Here is a 20,040-nt window from a genome sequence, read left to right as displayed (position 1 = left end):
GTTCCTGAAATAAACTTGCGAGGACGCAAGTTGTTAAAAGGAATGATACAAAAAAAAAACTACTCAAACACTTTGAGAAAAAAGGCTGATAGAAGTACAGAAACTGTTGAACCTGTGAAGAGGAGCCATAAACACACTGTGTGAAGAATAAGAGTCTTAGGTAACATTGAATCTCAAACTTGAATATATAAATATGAGGAAAAAAGTCGCCTTTGTCAGGAAATTCACATTTGGACACTTATTAGAGAACTAAAATGGCAAAAAAACTAAACAAATTCAGTTTGTTTCATTCCTATTTTTTTACAGAAAAGCGACAAATATGTAACATAAATGGTTGTTTAAAACAATATTTGTCCTTTTAGTTGTATTCAGTGAGCAGTACAACCACATTTGTTACTCAGTCTCAGTTTGTGATAATTTACTAAAGCAACAAGCAGAGCGTCTGAAATGTTACTCATGGAAAATGTCACATTTGAAGAGAGTTTTGACAGGATCAGCTTTTATTTCTGCTGGTAGTTTTTAGCCTAATCTTGGCTCATAAACTTACGAGTCAAATTCAGTCACAGTCATAGTTTTTGGCTTTCCAACAAAACTTCAGTAGCTTAGAAATACATTAGAGTTGCATTGTTTAGAAGAAACATTATAACATTTTTAAATGTTCAGTGTCCTACAGTGATACTTTAGATCTTTTAAAATGGGGTTCTGTAAAAGGGTTAGGAACACATAATATCTTATCTGCTGTAGATATCCTTTTTAACAAACTCAGTTCAATTCTGACTGGATTAAAAAAATCCTAGTGGTTTGTGTGAACATCTTAATACTGAGGGTGTAACGGTACATTCGAGTCGCGGTTCGGTGTACATACACCTCAGTATGAGGGTCACAGTTTGGTACAACAGGAAAGAGAAACAAAAGCCAAATGCTATTTTTTTTTTAAAAACAGACAATAACTTTCCCAGAGGCAGAGAAGCAAAAACAGAAAAACAAACCACCCTTGTTAGTGGGGAAGATAAGGTAGCAGGACATGTACACCAAGGTGGAATATGTCACCTGGTAACTTCACTATAAAACAAAAAAGTCATATTTTACTGTCTATTTCATACAGTCTGAACAATAAACAGTAACCCACAGGCCATGTATCATACAAAGAAGTTTAATAAACTCCAGAAAGTTATCTATTTCTAAAGGAAATAGCATGAAAAAATAGTTTGTGCCAGTTAATTTTACCCAGACTTGCAAGATAGAAATTGACAAAAATTGAAAAATGTCCCCCAATGTAAAAATACACAATAAAATGTGAAACACTCACCTAGATTGCCAGTGTAAAAAAAAGGATGCTTGATATCAGATATATCGAATAAATATACAAACAGCTTCCTGTAGACTGTCTCAAGGCATTGATTACATGACCCAACTGCTTGCCATATATGTACCTTTTAATTTCAGGTGTATATATATTTTTTATGATTTGTATTGAGTAAGAAAAAAAGAAAGCCTGTGCTGACATTTAGCAAATAGAAAAGATGTGGAGTGACACGGACTGTTCAATACTGGATGGTGGAGGGGATGATATGATTATCTGTGGTCTATAAAATAGTTTCACATCCTTGGTTCATGATTTGTTAATGTTTTCTCACATATTATTTTTCAAATTTCCTAGCTCCTTTCTCAGTCAGTCTGATAGTCTGCAACGGAACCATTCAGGATAAAAACGTGACAAAAAGTAAAAGATAATTTCTATATCAACACAATAAAAAAATATTCACAACTGAGGTAAAAACGTCTGCGGACTCTAGATACAGATTTAAAAGATGTTTATGAAGTCTGGCTTGCCTCTGTTTTATTTTTACTCTGGAGATGTAATTAAAGTGGCAGCTGTGTTATTAAATTAATTTACGGCGGACTAAAGGCACGTACTGGGGATTGTAGTGTTTTTAAAAAACAGGAAAGTCAGTTACGCAATACAGAACCACAAATGACATAAATACTAAAGGGGATTTAAAATCTGTTAAGTTCGATCTGCACTCTGACTTCTTGTTAACAGGAAAAACAAATTCAAGATGAGAAACAGGAAGGGGCTCTCCATCCAAAACAGACATTTTATTATTATTATTAATGGGAATGACTTGGCTTTTTAAGTTCTATTTAAAAAGCTTCGTGTTACTAACAGTTTTTCTTGTCAAACTAACATTTGCCTAATAAAGTGAAGTTATAGGAGTGTGATGCAGAACCAAGATATTATGGCTTTGGTCTACTGCATCAACTCTTTTCCATTTCTAGGTCCTATGATAAGAACACAGTTAAAGACTTCGGCTGCTGACAATATTAAATCCAGATCTAAATGGTGAACGATAGTGCAGTTTATTGTCTTACACTGCAGTAAAGTGAGCCATGTTATAGTGGCTATATATAAATACACGAAAGCTGAACAATAAAGACCAAAAACAACTCCTCCTTCTTTTAGTGTTTGAAATAATGTCCTTAAAAAGGACCACAGGCAGAGAAAATGCACATCAGTCAAAACACATAACCCTAACACACACATATACACCCACATCAAATAAAAGAACTCCAGTGAAATAACACTCATACAGTAAATTAAATGTGGTGTAAGTGAACCGGACTAAACAAACACTTAAATTAAACTTTAATGCTCCATTTAAACATTTAACCAAGCTTTTTAAGGAATTTATAGGAACACATAATGTAACAATAAGGTGACAAAACTAAAAGAAAAAGAAACATTTCTAGCTTTTTTTCCCACTCAATCAGTCACATTTTAATTTCAGAGTAATTAGGTGAAAATGAAAACATGCTGGAAAACAGGGAAACTGAAAGGTAGCGCGAGGAACACAAAGCTGGATTTAATTAGTCAGCTGATTTTGAGTCATACCCCTCTGGAGTGTGCAGGATGTGAGCGAACAGCAGAGATTTTACGCTATGAAACACCTTTAACAGGCAGCTGCTCAGACACGGGCAGCCCTGTAATGGGTTTCTGAATGGAGCTCAGGAGGGCTCTGGGAGGCACACACACCAGCAGCCAGGACGGCCAGAATACAGGCAGAGGCTGGGCTGCTTGTGTTTATGCAAGATCGTCAACTTGACTACCGAGTAAAACTTTTGACTTTAGGCTGCCAACCTGCACTGGTTTGTGTGCGTTTAAAGCAAGTGCACGCTTATTTGTTTATGCACGGTTGGGTTCTGAATTCGGGCGGCTCCTATCTCACTCTCTCTTCATCCTCAGACATCTAAGCTTCTGTTGCAGAGCTGCTACAAACTGAGGGCAAATAACTTGAGAGGAAATATCAGCATCTCTACAATTTCTTTTCAGAATGTGTATTGAAAAGAGCAAACTATTGCATGTTTTTTTCCTTTCTATGTATGACTGCAGACACAAAAGGACTCACCAGCTGTAGGGTGATATAAGTAGCTGTGCCTCTGCAGCCTTCTACAATCATTATACTAATTATACTTCTTGTTGGATGGGGCGCTGAGGTGTGTGAGCAAGAGAGAAAAGCTTCTGTGTTTGTTAAAATAAAGAGGCCTGAGTTTACAAACTATTAGCCTGATGTGTGGCCCAGATGGAAGTAATGCTGTGCTGTGCCAACATCTTTATCCAATCTGGTGGAGTCCACCAAGACAGAAGCCTAATGTTCTTCAAGTCTCACAGGGCTTTTCAGAAAAAAAAAAACAGTTCTGCGGCATGACCGCAAAAGTTGAGTCTTTGATCGTTCATAGATCACCAATCGAAGTGGCCACATCCCACAACGATGTGAGCTTACACAATGAAGCTGGCATTGTTAAACCACAGGAGGCATGAAGGATAACAGAGGGAGCTGAAATGTATGTTACACACCTCCTAATCTAAATCCTGAGTCCATTACATAGACACACAGATCGTTTCAGCTCTGTGACTACCTCCCTTCATGGCTCAGAGGCGCAAAAGCAGCCGGGTGACTTCAATCTCTCATGCCTCCTCAGTCCTTATGAAAAAAAGGCATTTCAGTCCCAGCCTGAAGTGTTCAGATTCAGATTAGAATTAGCTTTGTATCTTGCTTCTAACATACACAGCTCTCAACAACCAAGCTCCATCCTTTATTAAAGATCCTATTGTTCCATATTTTCCTAACAGAGCAGGGTGTCTACGTATAAGCCTTTTTTTGATAAATCCTATAGTTATGGGTGGCTTGGGTTTCCTGAGCTCTCCCGTAGTCATGCTGCTATAGGCTTATACTGTAGGAGGACAAACTGACCTCATTTCCTCGCTCTGCTGCTGTCGTTACTCAACTCTCCATGTTTAGATTTGCAATAATTGCTGCCTGTAACCTGCTTTTCTCTCCATTGAAACGACACCTGAACCAATCCTTCTGTGTTTGTTTGTGCCTCTTTCCTGTCCTCTCAATCCCCCAGCCGACGGAGGCAGATGTCCGCCCATCCTGTTTCTGGTTGTGCTGGAGATTTCTTCCCGTTAAAAGAGAGTCATTCCTTTCCACTGTCGCCCGTATGCTGCTCAGGCTGGGAGACTGCAACAACGTGATGATTTAAATAAGTCTGCTGGCTTGCTTAGATAAATAGCTTTTACTAATTTGCATTTTCTAGTGTACTATATGTGACTGTATTGTAGCTATAACAGGAATGAATAGACTGGAATTGGATTTAAATTTGGAGGATTTTAGTTGTGAATCCGCACCACATATTACCTTTCTGGTTATAAGATTTAAGGTGTTATAAACCAAAAAAATACAATTTGACAGAACAAAACAAAAGAAAACTATAAATCCTTAATTTTTCCATATTTTTAAAGGACAAATGTGAAATAGACAGACAGAAATACTGCCTGTATATTTATATCTTTGTATAATTATGGATAGTAAAAGGCCTCTGTGGTGGCTCACTAGCTTTAGAAGAGAAAGAAATAAGTAGTCATGCCTTTCCAGGCTTCTACCATCATTATACTAATTATACTTCTTATTGGACGGGGATTTGAGGTGTGTGAGCAAGTGAGAAAAGCTTCTGTGTTTGGCAAAATAAAGAGGCCTGAGTTTACAAACTAGCATCCTGTTGATTGTTTGTATGGTCCAGATGTGATACGTGAGAGTAAGTGATCCTCCGCTGTGCCACCATCTTTATCTGTTGCGGCGGAGTCCACCCAGACAGAAGCCTAATGTTCTTCAAGTCTCCGTGACACATCAGTTCAATTAGCAGCGCCGACCAAAAAGCACTCTGTCAAATGCCGACTTCTCTTTCTCTCTCTGTGCGTCTCCCCAGCAGTCTGACTCCATAATGAAGCCTGCTGTCGCCCAGGAGCAGGCCACACACCGCTGCACACACAATGACTAAAGCAGAACAATATAAAAAATACACAAGTAGGCTCACACATCGGGCCGCCTGCACAAACAGTGGGTACTTAACTTTCATTTCACAGCCTGGCTGCTTGACTGAACTCCTTACAGGTAAATAGAACAGCTCTCGATTTCATTAAGGAGCTCTGTGCATCATCAGTTCTGTATGACTCAAATTTTACTTATTAAACTCTGTGTGGAGAATTCAGGACAGGAGAATAGATTTTTTTTATCCTTATGGAAATAAGAGAATTCAATGTACGTCAATGTAAACAGTAGGAAATACCACAGTGAGATATATGTTTTTGAAAAATCACTAAACCTTGAAGTAAGTTATCTTCCAGGATAAAAGTAGGAATCAAAGAGAATACCGACACCATAAACAATGAAGTGTGAGACCTTGATTAGACCGTTTTAAATTCTCTTTTAAAAAGTGTCATTTTTAAAAACCTATAGTTGCTTTTGAAAGTTTAGGAGCTTTTAATAAATTTATCATTTTTTGCTAACCTTTGACTGTTTCAAAAAGAGAAAAAAACGAGAATCCAATTAAACAAATGAGACAAAATTATTACATTGAGTCATTTATTAATTGGGAAAATTGCTCAAATATTTAATTTGTGTGAGAGGCAGAAGTGCATGAACTGCTGTTTTCAGAGTTTCATGTTTATCACCCACTGCCAAAAGGGAAAAGGGTGACAATGTTTTTGCCCATGTCTGCATGTTTACTATCTTTCCCATTATAAATATCTCATGGCTCACAGAACAGACTTTGATAAAACTTCCATAAAGTAATCACTGGGTGTACATCTACAACTAGATAACTTCTGGTTTCAATTCAAGATGAATGCCACAGCACAGCAATCTTAGCAAACAAATAATATTTAAAACTCAATTAGTTTTACATATATTGATCTAAAATTTGGTGTGATAGTAGGTAAGCATTGCCCCCATCACCCACTTTGAGTATAACACATGGATTGGTTCAAAGAGTGCTAGGCCTTTAATTTATTGAGACACTTTCAGGACATTTTAACACTCTGAGGTGTTGGGGTGGGTTTACTGCTGAAACTGCTCGCTTTAGTTCCTTCCATAACATTTCTGTTGGCTTGCAGTCAAGATCTGATCATTCTGAAACATTCACTTTATTCTTTATTATTTGGCAGAACTCACTGACTCTGGGTCATTGCTCTGCTTTATGATCCTCTGTCTGTTAAGATTCATTTCACAAACAGATGTCTGTTACACGCGTTTTACTTCAGATTTCACTGCTAAACGGCAGAATTCATTACTCCGTCAGTAATGGCAGGCCATTAGGCTGCAAAAACTCAGGCCCGGATCCTCATAAAGTTTCCATGTTTTCTAAATGGGATAAAGCCTTTGTGCTGAAATGCGTTTCCCTTTCCACAAAGACAACACTTCTGATCTCTACTAAAAAGCTCTATATTGGTTTTTATTGATCCACTTACATTTTTTTGGGGTCTGTTTTATCTCCTTGATCCGAAACACGTTGTAGAAGGAAGACTATTATCTTTTACATAGAGTTGTAGTTGTTCAGTGATTTCATCTTGATGAAGCCGTAAGAATCTCTGTTTGCAAGTGCAAGAAAGCATTTAGTTGTTTGGCAACCCCACAAGCTATTATTATAACACCTTATTTTTAACATAGCTGACATTTATTGCAAAGGAAATATGTGGTCTTATTGTACAAAATATAAAGTCCAAACAATTATTTCAGAGTTCCATTTTTACAATCCAAAGTTGTGAAAATCAAATTGATAGAAAATTGCTCTTCAAATGAGTTAGGGCACATAACAATTATCATCAGATCGATTGAAAACATATTCTCACTTTCAAATGAACTGGCAGAGTTTCAAATACTTTATCACTCTTAGATATGTCATCTTTATTTACTTTTATTTAGGCAGGTAATCTCATTGAGACAAGTAGTCTCATTTATGAGAGAGAGACCTGCAACACAGAGCATCAGTTACATAAAAATAACAACACGATAATCATAAAATGTTATCTTGACGTTTAAAAGGGAGCAGAGTTAAACAAAACCTAAACACAAGAACTGGTTTGAAATGAGGATTAAAATGTGTTTAAAATGTCCCAGAGGGATCAACCTGGACATTTTGAGTTCTTGCTGCAGTGCATTCCAGGAAGATGGAGCAGAATAGGAGTTTTTCCAAGTTTTGTGCAAACTGTGGGGACACTGAAAGAAATAAAATCCTGAGAGCGCAGCTTGTGACTGTACTGTCTTTGTGACATCTTAGAATCTAGATAAGGGGGCAGCAGGCCTAGGATGGATTTATAAATGAAAGTATACCAGTGTAGGAGTCAGCAGGTGGATAATGATGGCCAGTTTACCGATGAGTATAGGGTACAGTGGTATGTGAGAGGTTTACATTTTGTTATAAATTGCAAGGCTCCACAAAGAGTGTGGTGGCAAGGTTTTTATAAGCTAACACCTGACTGTGTAATGTCTGAATTCCAAGACTTGACTATGTTCTGTCTGAATTCCACAGCCTATGAGGTTTTCACCAAATGACCCTGTTACTCTTCACTGAAACCAGACTGACCTTGCTTCCTGCCTCCTCCTCGCCTACCAACATTCTAATATCTTCGATGTAAGCTCCTGTGTGGATTCTGGAGGTAGAGCTTTGATTCGGAGCTTCCTGATCAAAGCAGGGACTCTTATGTTAATTCCTAATTGTCTTTAAGGCTCTCTGTATGCCGTGCACGGTACATAAATAAACCTGTTTGAGTGTTTTCATCCATGCCTGGAACTTGATTTCTTCCACAACAAGAGGAACATTCAGCACATGTATAAACATTACCATAGTGCAGCAAAGGTAGGAAGGTTGCAGACACGAAATGTTTACGAGCCACAAAAAGGGAGCATGAAATATTTCTAAAAGAAAGTACTAGTTTTATCTTTAGTTATTTTAGAATGTGGTCAATGGGACACATGCAGGAGAGCTTTTATTAATAACAATGCAAAGGTATTTATAAGTTTCTACAAACTCTATAGCTATACCATCTAAAGACCTAATAGGTGGTTCAAACAACATGGTTTATTTTGCCAGAATAAGAACAAATTTGAGTTTGAGTAGATCTGATCTTAGGCACAAATATTCAGTATTTTTTGTTTACCTTGGTTCGATTTTACTTACTTTAAGGAGTTGTGAGCAAGTTGTTATGTTAAATGAATAAATATACATAAACATGTAAAAAAAGGTAATACAACATACGGGGGATTCAGAAAAAAACATTTAAAACTCAAATTTAGGAAATCAAGCATAAAGGAAACCAAATTACTTTAATTAATTTTTGCTAAGGAACATATCAGCATCTGCTTAAAAAATTTAAATCTGATGCAGATTTTATGAGTGAATGGTGAATGTGTCTGGATCAGAAGTTAAAGTTGATTCAACTTGAATCTTTTTAAAAAGTGCCAATAATGATGTGTATCTATATGCTGCTGTTGTTAAAACTTATTAATTATCAGGTCACTGACACTTAATTTAATATGTAATTAATACAGTTCAAAGTAATGTTTTTCTCTGACTCTTTGCTTTTAAGCTTGTGAAAAACATTTATTTTTCAGACTAATTTAGCATACCAATCTTCACAGTTACAAAAGTCTCAAGGATCGCCTTTCAAACTTGGTGTCTGAACTGCATAACGCCGTTTACAATTTATTTTTATACATTAATCTTCTCATGGTCACATAACTAATGAAAATGTACTCATTGCGATACTAAAATGAAAAAGGGGAGAGTTTAGCATCTTCTTTAATCAAGGTTGCTCATATTCTTTAATAACAGGTTCTTTTTAGTCATTGCAGGAGAAAAATGGACTTACAGGTAGATCACTCAGCTTCCGGCTGCATCACTGCTGGGACACGAGAGCCTAAACTGTTTATGCAAAACCAGATTTTTTTCAACCTTACAGGAAATTTAAACTCATGTACACACGAGGACACTGGAGCGACAGAGCGTCCCTGCATGGACAAGAGCTCAGACTAATAAAGTTATCAGTATGTTGTATTTTAAAACATGATACATGAAACACATTTAAAATAAAAGGTGAAGCATTCCTTGAAGGAACCTTCATAGCAGTTTTAGACTTAGTTCATCTTATGTTGAGAAGTGATGGAGTTATCGCTGTTTTGGTCAAATTTCATGCAATAACTTTAACAATCTAAAAGCTTTTAAAGTATGTGTTATAAATGACTGTCAGCTACTACCGTATGAGCTTTTAGCTCAATATCTGTAAAATTATTTTAGATAAAGCCATTTTTGTGTAGGCTGTTTTAAACACAGACCTCACTTAGTGCACAGAGTATAAATTGGGGATCAGCCTCAGCTACTACCACACCAAATTTTAGTTCAACATCTGTAAAATTGATTGAGTTAGCCTTTTTTTTTGGGATGAGTTGGCTGTCTGGCATCTTGAATAGGGTTGACTCCAATATTTAATCAGCTGTATATGTACATCCAGTGATTACACATTGAAAAGTTTAATAAAATCGGTCCAGTGTTTCATGAGATATTTTGCTAACGAAGACACAGAGACACAGGCAAAAACATGATCGCTCTGCCTTCGCCTTCACTGGCAGGCGATTACAAACAAATTGCAGTTAAACACAGTTTGAACTTGGGATTGTGAAACAAGCTAACATTAGGCAGATGTGATGTAAATAAAACAGTTCGACTGTTTTGTTTCTCTAATTAAACATGCAGAAGCATTAAGTATTCAACGCAGCATGGCTGGATTGTGAGTTCTGTCACCTCTGTTTAAATCGAACACCTGAAAGCTTCACTTCAGTTATTCTCTTTTTGTGATGTCGGCTCCCTGCGGAGACGACACGAGCACAGAAATCCAGGTAGAGAGGATTTGCAGCACGCTGGGACAGTGTCTGCAATGTTCCCATCCAAGTTTACAGTTTCCAAAAAGTTCCACAAGTTTGTAGAGCTTGAGACTTCTCTGCTTGACATCTCTTTAAAACACGGAGCAGATGTTAGCTCCTCTCTGTCCATTAATGTCTGGCAAACACCTGGAGCTAACCACAGGTGGCTGAGACAACATCAATCTCTGGAGGTAAACATGAATACTCAAATGTACATCCAAGCACCGTTGTCTAAGACAAACTCTGCGTTTCTTTATGTCTCAGCAGGACACAGGGTCTGAAAAAACTTTACCTGTGATGACTGAACCTGCAGTGTATGTCATCTGTTGAATCTTACATGAATGTGTCAAAGGGATGAAAACTGAGACAGATGGTGAGCAAAACTGAACTACGTCTTATTGAATTTAAACAACCTATTCCCATCGCTCTTGCCATCCCTGTCATTGTAAGGAACCTTCAAAGTTTGAATGATTTAAAAAAAATGGACTACACAATATTAGGAAAACCTGATTTTATGTTAAATTACTTGTGATAAACCAACAAGATAGAGACAGGACTAGAAGCCGGAAGTTGAAGCAACACAAAGGTGTTGATTTTTTGTTGATAGTTCTTACTTTGTTGCTGTATGTTCAAATATGCATTCTAAAAATATATATATATATTTAGTTTTAATTAGTTATTTGAGTTATGTTACACTGGGATTGACAGTACTGGCTTGTTAGGGAGTCAGGGGGTGTGAAGGCGGGCCTTTTGTATGAAGGGTACAGCCCCACATCTTTTGTGCACAGCCTCTAGTTCTAAAAATACAACATGGCAGCACCAAAAAAAAAAAACCCTGACATTTTGGCTGGATGGTAATGATGCCATTTGGTCCATATTTAGTTATGTTGATGTGATAAACCCACATTTTCCAGATTGTTTTCCCTTTGCCCTTTGCCAGGCTGCAGTTGTAAATAACAAATAGTTCTTATTCTGCCTGAATAAATAAAGGTTAAATTAAAATGTCCTCCAACCTTAGAAGCATTCATTGTGTCTGATAACCGCCTGTGACACATTAGGATGAAATGTCTTTCTATGGACGAAGACATTAATGAGGATATTTCTAGAAACAAAAAATAAAAATATTATTTTGACAAACCTGTGTCTGTGTGAACAAAGCCTCTTTTTAGCTTTAGCATTTCAGCCACCATCATCTAAATAAGCTGTGGACATTAAGGGTAGTGCGAGTCCATTTGACTGGCTAAATATAATACTGGCGTGAAGTTTGTGTTTGTGATTTATTCCAGCACTTTGCAACATTGATATTGCAACGACAATAAATTTACAATATATTGTGCAGCCCTATCATAAAACACATTACTCTGTCTACCTAAGTGCACAGTGGCGATTACTCTTCATTAACATCTGTAGCTATTTATTACTGGATCAAAATTGTACACAAAAAGGCAGTAAATGTTTTTTTGATCAGAGGGAAGGTGAAGCCATAAAGTGTTGCCAAAGCTGTCCAAACAAAGTCTTTCCACGCAAAAAGGTGTTTGTGAAGTTTACATCCAATTACAAGTCCAGTGGCTCAGACGGACCCCAATTAAGCCCAGATCACAAAGGAAGATGACAAGGTGCCGATGACAAAACAATAAAACAGGAGCAGGAGGGTAAAAAAACGCAGAGCCATTTAGTTCAACACTCTGAAAAACTAGAGCGTTACTCCAGGGGGATCACTTGACCCCTCATGACTTCACCTGATATCAATATCTGCTGCTCGCTTTCCGTTTGCAGCACACATCAAACACGACGCCGAACAGTGACAGTCAGAGGCGCAGTTTCCCTTTAGGGATCAGCTGCGAGCAGGTGATGGGATTTCCTCCTGAATGCCAACATGGGTTTTCTTTTCTGAGCAGAGCTGCCGAAGGAATGCAGGGTTTTTGCCAGGATGATTCAGCTCGGATGTGATGGCTGTGCCGCGACAGAAGCACGACGGCTGCCAACCCGTGAATGTAAACGTGTTCGAGAGGGAGAAAGTTGATACGTGAATGAGAGCAGAAAATGGCAACATAATGAGAGGTCGGTCTTTTCATTTGATGGTTTTCCAGCTACTAATGTGTCATGGGTAATTATCAGACACAATAAATGCTCTTAAGGTTGGAGGGACTTGTGTGGAATGTTTTAAAAATATAGAGCATTATTTAGCCCTGTCACAACAACAAAAAAATCTGCTTTATGTGATGTGACTTCCTTCAACATTTTAATGATTTTTATTGCTCAGTGTCGTGAAATGCAGGCAATCATGTAATTACCTGTGTCTGTGTTTATTTTTCTGCCTGTTAGCAAAATATTTTATGACCCACTGAATGGATTTTAATACAACTCTCAGAAAGTAATCAATAGATGTCTCTACAACTGATTACCTTTTCGATTCAGTCAGATTCAAGATGGCTGTCACAGCCTGCTGATCTTAAAGCAAACAAAAATGGCTACAAGTCAGTAAATTTTTACAAATATTGAGCTTAAATTTGATGCGATGGTAGCTGATATTCATCCCCATCACATACATTGACGGCTAACAAATCACACAAGATCTTTGTTTAAAGGTTTTGCATGAGAGGCAGCGAGCAATAAACATTTATTCAAGAAATGCTAGTTTTATTTAAAACATTTCTTCCAACTAGGGTCCAGTAAAACAAACTATATACCTGCATCCAGCTGTAACCCTGAATCTAAACCCTACATTTTACAGTTACAATGATCAGCTTTGAGTTTGAAGCATTAAAAATTCAAACCCTACACCACGTTTTAAAGAAAATCTACAAACAAACACTTCAAGAATCCCGTGTATCCACAAGGCCCTGACCCATATTCTTTAATCCTCTTCCAAGAGGGACACGAGAAGCGATCATGTTCATTCTCTCTCATTCTTACCGGGACTGTGGATAAGAGAATGTGTGTATGTCAGAAAATAGGACCAGAAATAACAAAAGTGTCACATCATTCTTTCATCAAAGCTCATATTTCAACACTGCCTTGCATCATCTGGGCTTCGGAGAAAGCATTGTGGCAGAAAATAAGCCTATTCATATGCAGAGTGATTACTCTGTGTGTGTGTGCGCATTTGCGGCATTAAATAGGTCTTGGTAATAAATCTGATCGCTGCTACCACAGTATAAATATAGCCAAGGGATTTGGTCATGTTAGATGTTCCATTTTCATTGCTTCATACGGTTTAGGCCAAGCTTTTTCTTAAAGCTCTGAATAGCCTGAGAGAAGACACAGAGTGTGGTGTTGAATGAAAGCCATCATTTTGCGTGACGTACCTGACCACACCCTGGACAGTCGTTACCGTTCTCACAGGTTCTGCGTCGTGACTGGATGCCTCCACCGCAGGGCACGTTGCAGCGTTCCCATGCCGACCAGGCGGACCAGTAAACGTGTGGCGGGCAGGGCAGGTGTTCATTACAGTATCTGGGTGGAGGGGGAAAAAAAAAACACCCAAAGAGGGGTTTAGTTCTTTGTTTAAACTGTCATATTAAGCAACAAGATCTCACTCTCTGAAATGTGACCTAAGAGTTTAGTCAGTTCACAATGTAGTGACAAAAACTAATGCTTACAGCCATAATTTAAACGTAAAACCAATGTTACTTTAAAATATACAACCCAGAGTCCACTAATAAGAGGTCTTCAGGTGTTTTGAGTTCCATTAACACCTGATAGAGATCCAAATAAAAGGGGTTTAATGTGGCTTTAAGGCTGGATTTTGCTGCTGCTGATTGTAGATGTAACAAAAACACAATCACTGTAGCTGTTGGAAAGTTTGGAAACTAAACCAGATCTGGGTGCTTGAGAAATGCAGTAAAAGAGCTCTTTTGAAGCTATGATATCTTGTTGTGGATAGCTCTTTGAATGACCTCAGTTTGGAGGAATAAAGTTTATTTCTGATTGAATCAACAAGCTAACGGTTCTGTCAAGGTTTATTAAAGCGCGTGGAGTTGAGCTGCTATGATATTTTGGAGGCTAAACTTGCCTCCATTGACAATCTGCACAGAATCTATATGCATTTTTCAAAACTGAGTTAATCAAAAAAGCTATTTACAAAAGATATGATATCAATTGTGTGAATATCAATTCAGGATTTTCATTTTTTTGAAATCTAACTACTTCTGCATACTTCGTGCTATCTTAGCTATTCATGTATCATAATGCTCAGCTCATTCAGGAGGTGGCTGCTATGACTTTTGATTTTTATAACTTTTATTCTTTTCAAAATATTTACCTTTTTTTACAAATATTTCCCCCATAGAAATACATTAAGATCTCTTTGCTTCCTTGAAAAACATTGTTCTTCCAAACACTTGCTCTATATTTGTCTTATGCTACTTTTAGCTACACGGTTTTAGCTGGTGTTCTGAATCGTTTTAGCTTTAAAAACTTAGTTTTGGCTTCTTTAGCAAATTTGTCATTTAGCACTCAGCATCCACGCATCATTTTCACGGAAAATTCAATTTCTTTAGTTTGTTCACAACCGTTCCAGGAAATCCAACTTCAAAGAAATCCAAACTATCCCTTTAATGTTTTTGTTAATTATCCAAAAACAATATTAAGCAACGTTATGATAAAGTGAGCTAATCCTATTTGCTTAATTTCTTCATGCTGCCTGTGCCAGAGCCGGTGTGGAGTTCATCCTCACTGTAACACATATTTGAAGCATTTAGCTGCAGATCTGTCAGACTGAGTTTAAGTCACAGACCTAAAGATGCCAATCAGTATCTGTCTGACCCAGAAAGCAGGCAGCCTCCATTTCTGTGGACCTGACTGAGCGGAAACTTGTTTGACTCAGTTGCTGCACTTGCCGTCTAGTTTATTGTGCTGCTCAAATGCAATGTTAGGGCAAAATGGTGCGGAAAACAATGGACAAAATGATGGCACCTCTAGAATGCAATCACTTCTGCTGCTGCTGTTCAGTGCAAAAATAAGACCAAAAAGGCTGAAAGCAAAAGTCACCAATCAGATATTTGCAGAAATGAAAAGATGCGTAAAACAATTAGGATTTTTTATGAACAGTTTTAAACAAGGCTTACCAGCAGTAAGTCTGAAGACTTTTTCCTTAGTTCAGAATGGAACTGTATTTTTCTTTTTAAGTATTTTCTGAAATTATCTGCTACTTAAATAAAATAATTGTTGTAATCAGATAAAACAGTGCTTTCACTTTGTTACTGCTTTTTTAACCTCATAACTTATTACACAAAATTACACACTATTATATTATATTTACATCACAATGATGAATCAATCAACCCTTCTAGTGAGGTTTATGCATATAAATAAGAAATAAGCACTGTTTTGCTGTTTTTCTATTTGCTTCTTTTTGCTGTTGGCGTCTAGACATCTTAAATTATTGTGCGCTCCTTTTATATTGTATTATTTGTTTGTTTGTGAGTGGAAGTTAAGAGAGAGCATAGTTTTTAAAGAACACATATTGAATAACTGCACACTTACTTTAAATGTCTGTTTTGCATAAAAATAGTATGCAAGCTTTATGGCCACTTTATACAACTGCAGAAACACCACTGTAGATATCAAGGAGCGGTTCTCATAAAACATTACAGTCCTTATTGAATTGTCTCCAAACCTATTTTAGTTATTCTTGGGAAATTTGATTATCAGCTTTACCTACAGGACATGAAGTCTAATGAAAACCTTGTCACTGAACTGAAACAGCTTCAGAAAGATGAAAATGAGCAGATTGAGATGTGTGAAAAAGCTCAGTAAACCGCACTTAAAACAAACTTCTCCAAAGCAGCGAGTGCATTTGATGTGGCGCCGGATCCCTTCATGTCACAAAGGACAGGGCTCGTCGTGGTGTTTGTCTGCGCCAATCCTGCTTAAAAGTACATCTAAGAAATTTACACGTCAAATCTTAATGAACGCGTCAGTGCAGTTTGCATAATTTGTTTCGACAAAGCCCATGCATCGTCTCTAATTACATTAGTTTACAAGACAGCATCACTTTGAAAACCTTAATTACTAAGTCCTTATTATAAATAACCTGCAGACAACTACCAGGGTTATTAGAACTATAAAGCTTATTTTGCAACTTTTACACAAATGTTAAAACTGCTTTTAATGCTATTTTGGTGTCTTTGGCACATAAATGAAGAAAACTGACTCTTGTAATAAATAAGGCTATATAATTAAAGGTCTAGCACTTTTTGAGGGAATGCATATTACTTGCTAAGTGCTGTGCAATAACACTTAGAATATGTGTTGGGAAGCACTCTCAGCTACTACTACACCAAATGTTAGCACAAAATTTGTACAATTAGCTGAGTTATATCCATTTAATTGGCTCCAATCAGTTGTAGATCTATGTCAAATGATTGGTTATTGAAACATTCATGAAATATTTTGGTAACAAACACACAAACACACACAGGCAAATACATTACGGCCTACCTACGGACTCTTGTTGAGTTTATTAAAGTTGTAGAGTTTATTCTGCAACCTTTGCACAAAATAGAAATTATTTTTATTATTTTTTGTGTGTGTTTTTGTACATAACTGAAGAAAAAAGAAAGAATCATTCTGCTAAAAAAAATGAAATTACACCCTTTGCTTTTTTTAGACTCAAGCTGAAAATTTCGTACTTTTCCCAAATGCTCTATTATTCTTCAAGGCAAATCCTCAGAGTTGCTTTTCACTTCTACTAATCTGCATGCTTTCAGTGGGTTGATACAGTGTGGAGAAGTGAAGACAAGTCTGAATAACAATCTTGCACGCGCCTGAAAAAAAGAAAAATAATACATACATTAACATTCACTCTAAGAGGCTTGCATGTGGACAAAATATCCCAACACAATAAGAAATAAAAATCTGCAATCAATGCAGCAGAGATTATCTTGAGCTTCAAAATGATCATCGTACACACTAATCACACCAGAGAGTGGCTTTGCTCCATCTTATCCTTCTTTTTTCTTTTTTGTAAAACACACAGGGCTGATCAGACTAAAACGAGGCTAATTACCCGGTATAGGCTGAGTAAGCAGTGTGGACGTTGTCAGTGTGCTGTGGGAAATATTAACAGAAGGTTTATAAATGCAGGAATTAAGCATCCAGATTTAAGCCCGTAGCGCTGCTGTGTGTGTTTGGTTTCAGAGCATTCGAGCCTCAACTTTAAAGGCTTTGCCTGCTGCAAAGAGTCGGGATCAAACTTATTGGGTGTTTGTTGGTACTTATTTCTCCTTTTCTATTTTCTTTGTATGTGACTGCATACAATTTATGAGTTGACAAATATGTGGATCTTCTGGCGCGAATCTGAATAGAGCACTTGAGGAAACAATAGAACAGCAAAGTGTGAACTGAACGAATGCCTCCAACAGAAACCTTGTGCCCCACAAACCAAAAGCTTTTCACATCTTTAAAAGCATCTTTCAGAGCATGAAATCTGACAGAGTGCCAGTCCTCCCATGGCACAAAGACTGACGCTTGTAAAGAAGACTTCATCGGTTTCACACATGGGTAAATGTAAACAACAGATGTGGAAGTTTTTGGACAGTGTTACAAAGACTGAAGGTTTTTTTTTCTTCTTTTTTTAAATTCCCCTGGCAGTAAACATCTGTGATCCACCTGCAGGATGTAGTCCAAAGCAAGTTCAACAGAGCTGAGCTTTCTGCCTTTATCCTGGCTTGAAAAAGCCTAAAACTCTTCTCCGGTGGCATTTATTGATTGTGTGTGCACATGAAACCTCCATTAACAACCACATGTTTAACCAGAACTTCAAACTCAATGCTAATCAGATCAGAACAATTTCTTTTTTAGGCAGAAATTATGTGCAGGTGAGAACTCAGAAGGTGGAAAAATACACTTGTGACTCAAAAAGGTCCTGTTCATAATAATGCATACAATTATAATGTAAACATGTGAGTTTGAAGGAAAATCTTAACCACAGAGGACACATAAGTGCTTCTTTCTGCTGCTTTGAGGCATTTTAACATTGGATCCATAAAGAACTGAGCAGCATTTTGGACCAGCCTCAAGTGGCCTTTTCAGAAACATCAAATCTTGGCATTTTCACATGGGTTTCACCTTTAAGCCTGGGAGGGTGACACATACGTCCAACCCTCACAACTGTCCTCTGGCTAGAAACAGACCTCACATGTTTGAATGGTTGAAAAGAGCAAGCAGAGGAGGTGACACAAATGAGACCATGGTTCAGAGAAAGAAATAAAATCGGGAGTAACAACTGCTTCTTCTCTGTCATTCAGCTGTGGGTTTTTTTCTGTTGTATTTTCTGTGTAGCGGGGTTTTAACATTTATTCTGTATTTTTTCTCTTGGTCCACGAAGCGCAGACCATTTTTGAAGGACTGCTGCATCTCGACAACAAGCAAGAAAAGGAAAGGTGTGAGGTTAAAGAAGAAAGAGAAAAAAGTAATGACTAAAATTTATTAAACAGACATTCTAAGGATCTTAAAGTCAATATCCAATTACTTGTCTGAAAAGATGCTTTCCTTGTTGCCACAGTAACAAATTACACATCGTTCTTCTCTGCCTGTACCCTCTGATCTGAAGCTATTTGCACGTTTTTGTCATCTTGTCTGTTTAACAGGAGGAGCTGGATGAAAAACATGACACAACGCGTCATTGTTAGGCCCAAAGAAAGACTATCTCACAGCTTTAACAGACACCAGTCTTCAACAATAATGTCACCAAACTAGGGCTGTGTAATGTTCAAATACAGGCAAAGTTGTCAAAACTTCTCTTCCTTGTTTGAAAGTTGAAACCAGAGGAGACCAAAGTACCAGAACAAGTTAAAGAAGAAAATCAGCGCTTGACCTTTTCTACCTGTGCTGCTTTGTTCAGCTCTTTTTGTTTCTTTACCTGCTTTTCCTCCTTCGTTTTCTTCATGCTTTGAAAAGTTGCCTGGAAACCATAGAAACGTCTTTGAAAAGGCGGTTATTCCACACCGAAGCTCGAAGACACAGGCCAGTTTGTGTGTGAAAACCAGATAATTACACAAGCACAAGCCTGCCCCACTCATTCCCTAATTGGCTGTCATATAGCCGGACAGAAAACAGGGAAACGAGGAGGAGGGGGAAGAGAGAAAACTACAAGTCACAACTAAAGTCAAGCTTCCTGACTGCAAGCTGCAAACTGGGGGAAAAGGTCGCTGTTTTTTAGTTTCACAGCTCAAAATATGTGTACATTAAACAACAGTGTATTTGTGCATGTGTACATTTGATAAGCACACATCAGTCAGCATATAGAGTTTGTGTCGTTTACCTCTCCTCCCGGTTCTGGCCCACACACACCCGCCCTCCGTGGCGAGGAGTTGGGTTGCTGCAGGAGCGCTGACGCACCTGGAAGCCAATACCACAGCTGGTGCTGCAGGGAGACCAGGACGTCCAGGGAGTCCACGCTCCGTTTCTATGGCAACACACAAAAGCAACATCCATGTCTGACTGAAAACTTCAAACTCTTCGAACTATTAAACCTCACACAACTAATTTCTGTTCCAGCGTGGGTTTAGGATTTTACTAAAGTCGCTGTTAAATTAGAAATAAGTCTTAAACGGAGAATCCAATTGTTGTAACTCATAAAAGAACTTAAAGTCTCGGTTCAAATAATGAGCAGCAGGATAAATGTTTAATAAGATAGGGCAAGAAAACTAGTGAATATTGTGAATGTTTAAACAGAACCCAATTTTTATATATATATATATATATATATATAAAAAAAACTAAAGAGTTCAACATAATGGCCGGGTATTAATCTGAAGAAGTGCTCACAGCAGTTTCA

At 37.6% G+C, this 20,040-nt stretch overlaps 1 protein-coding gene across 5 annotated transcripts in view; it reads right to left on the bottom strand.

The window, feature by feature from the left end:
• Window positions 1-20,040, bottom strand: part of sema5a (sema domain, seven thrombospondin repeats (type 1 and type 1-like), transmembrane domain (TM) and short cytoplasmic domain, (semaphorin) 5A) — a 151,987-nt gene that overhangs the window by 35,295 nt on the left and 96,652 nt on the right. For all 5 annotated transcript variants that reach the window (XR_005232599.1, XM_017406745.3, XM_037973211.1 and 2 more), the window contains 2 exons: window positions 19,525-19,668; window positions 13,565-13,712 (listed from right to left, as the gene is read on the bottom strand). Coding sequence is in view for 4 of the 5 variants with exons in the window: in XM_017406745.3 (XP_017262234.1) it covers window positions 13,565-13,712; window positions 19,525-19,668 (292 nt within the window). In the remaining variant the exon portion in view is untranslated. The remainder of the gene's footprint in view (window positions 1-13,564; window positions 13,713-19,524; window positions 19,669-20,040) is intronic.

This window comes from Kryptolebias marmoratus, linkage group LG21, assembly GCF_001649575.2.
Source record: "Kryptolebias marmoratus isolate JLee-2015 linkage group LG21, ASM164957v2, whole genome shotgun sequence".
NCBI lineage: Eukaryota > Metazoa > Chordata > Actinopteri > Cyprinodontiformes > Rivulidae > Kryptolebias > Kryptolebias marmoratus.
Note: the sequence above shows the minus strand (reverse complement) of the source record. Positions and strands in the feature narration are given on the sequence as shown.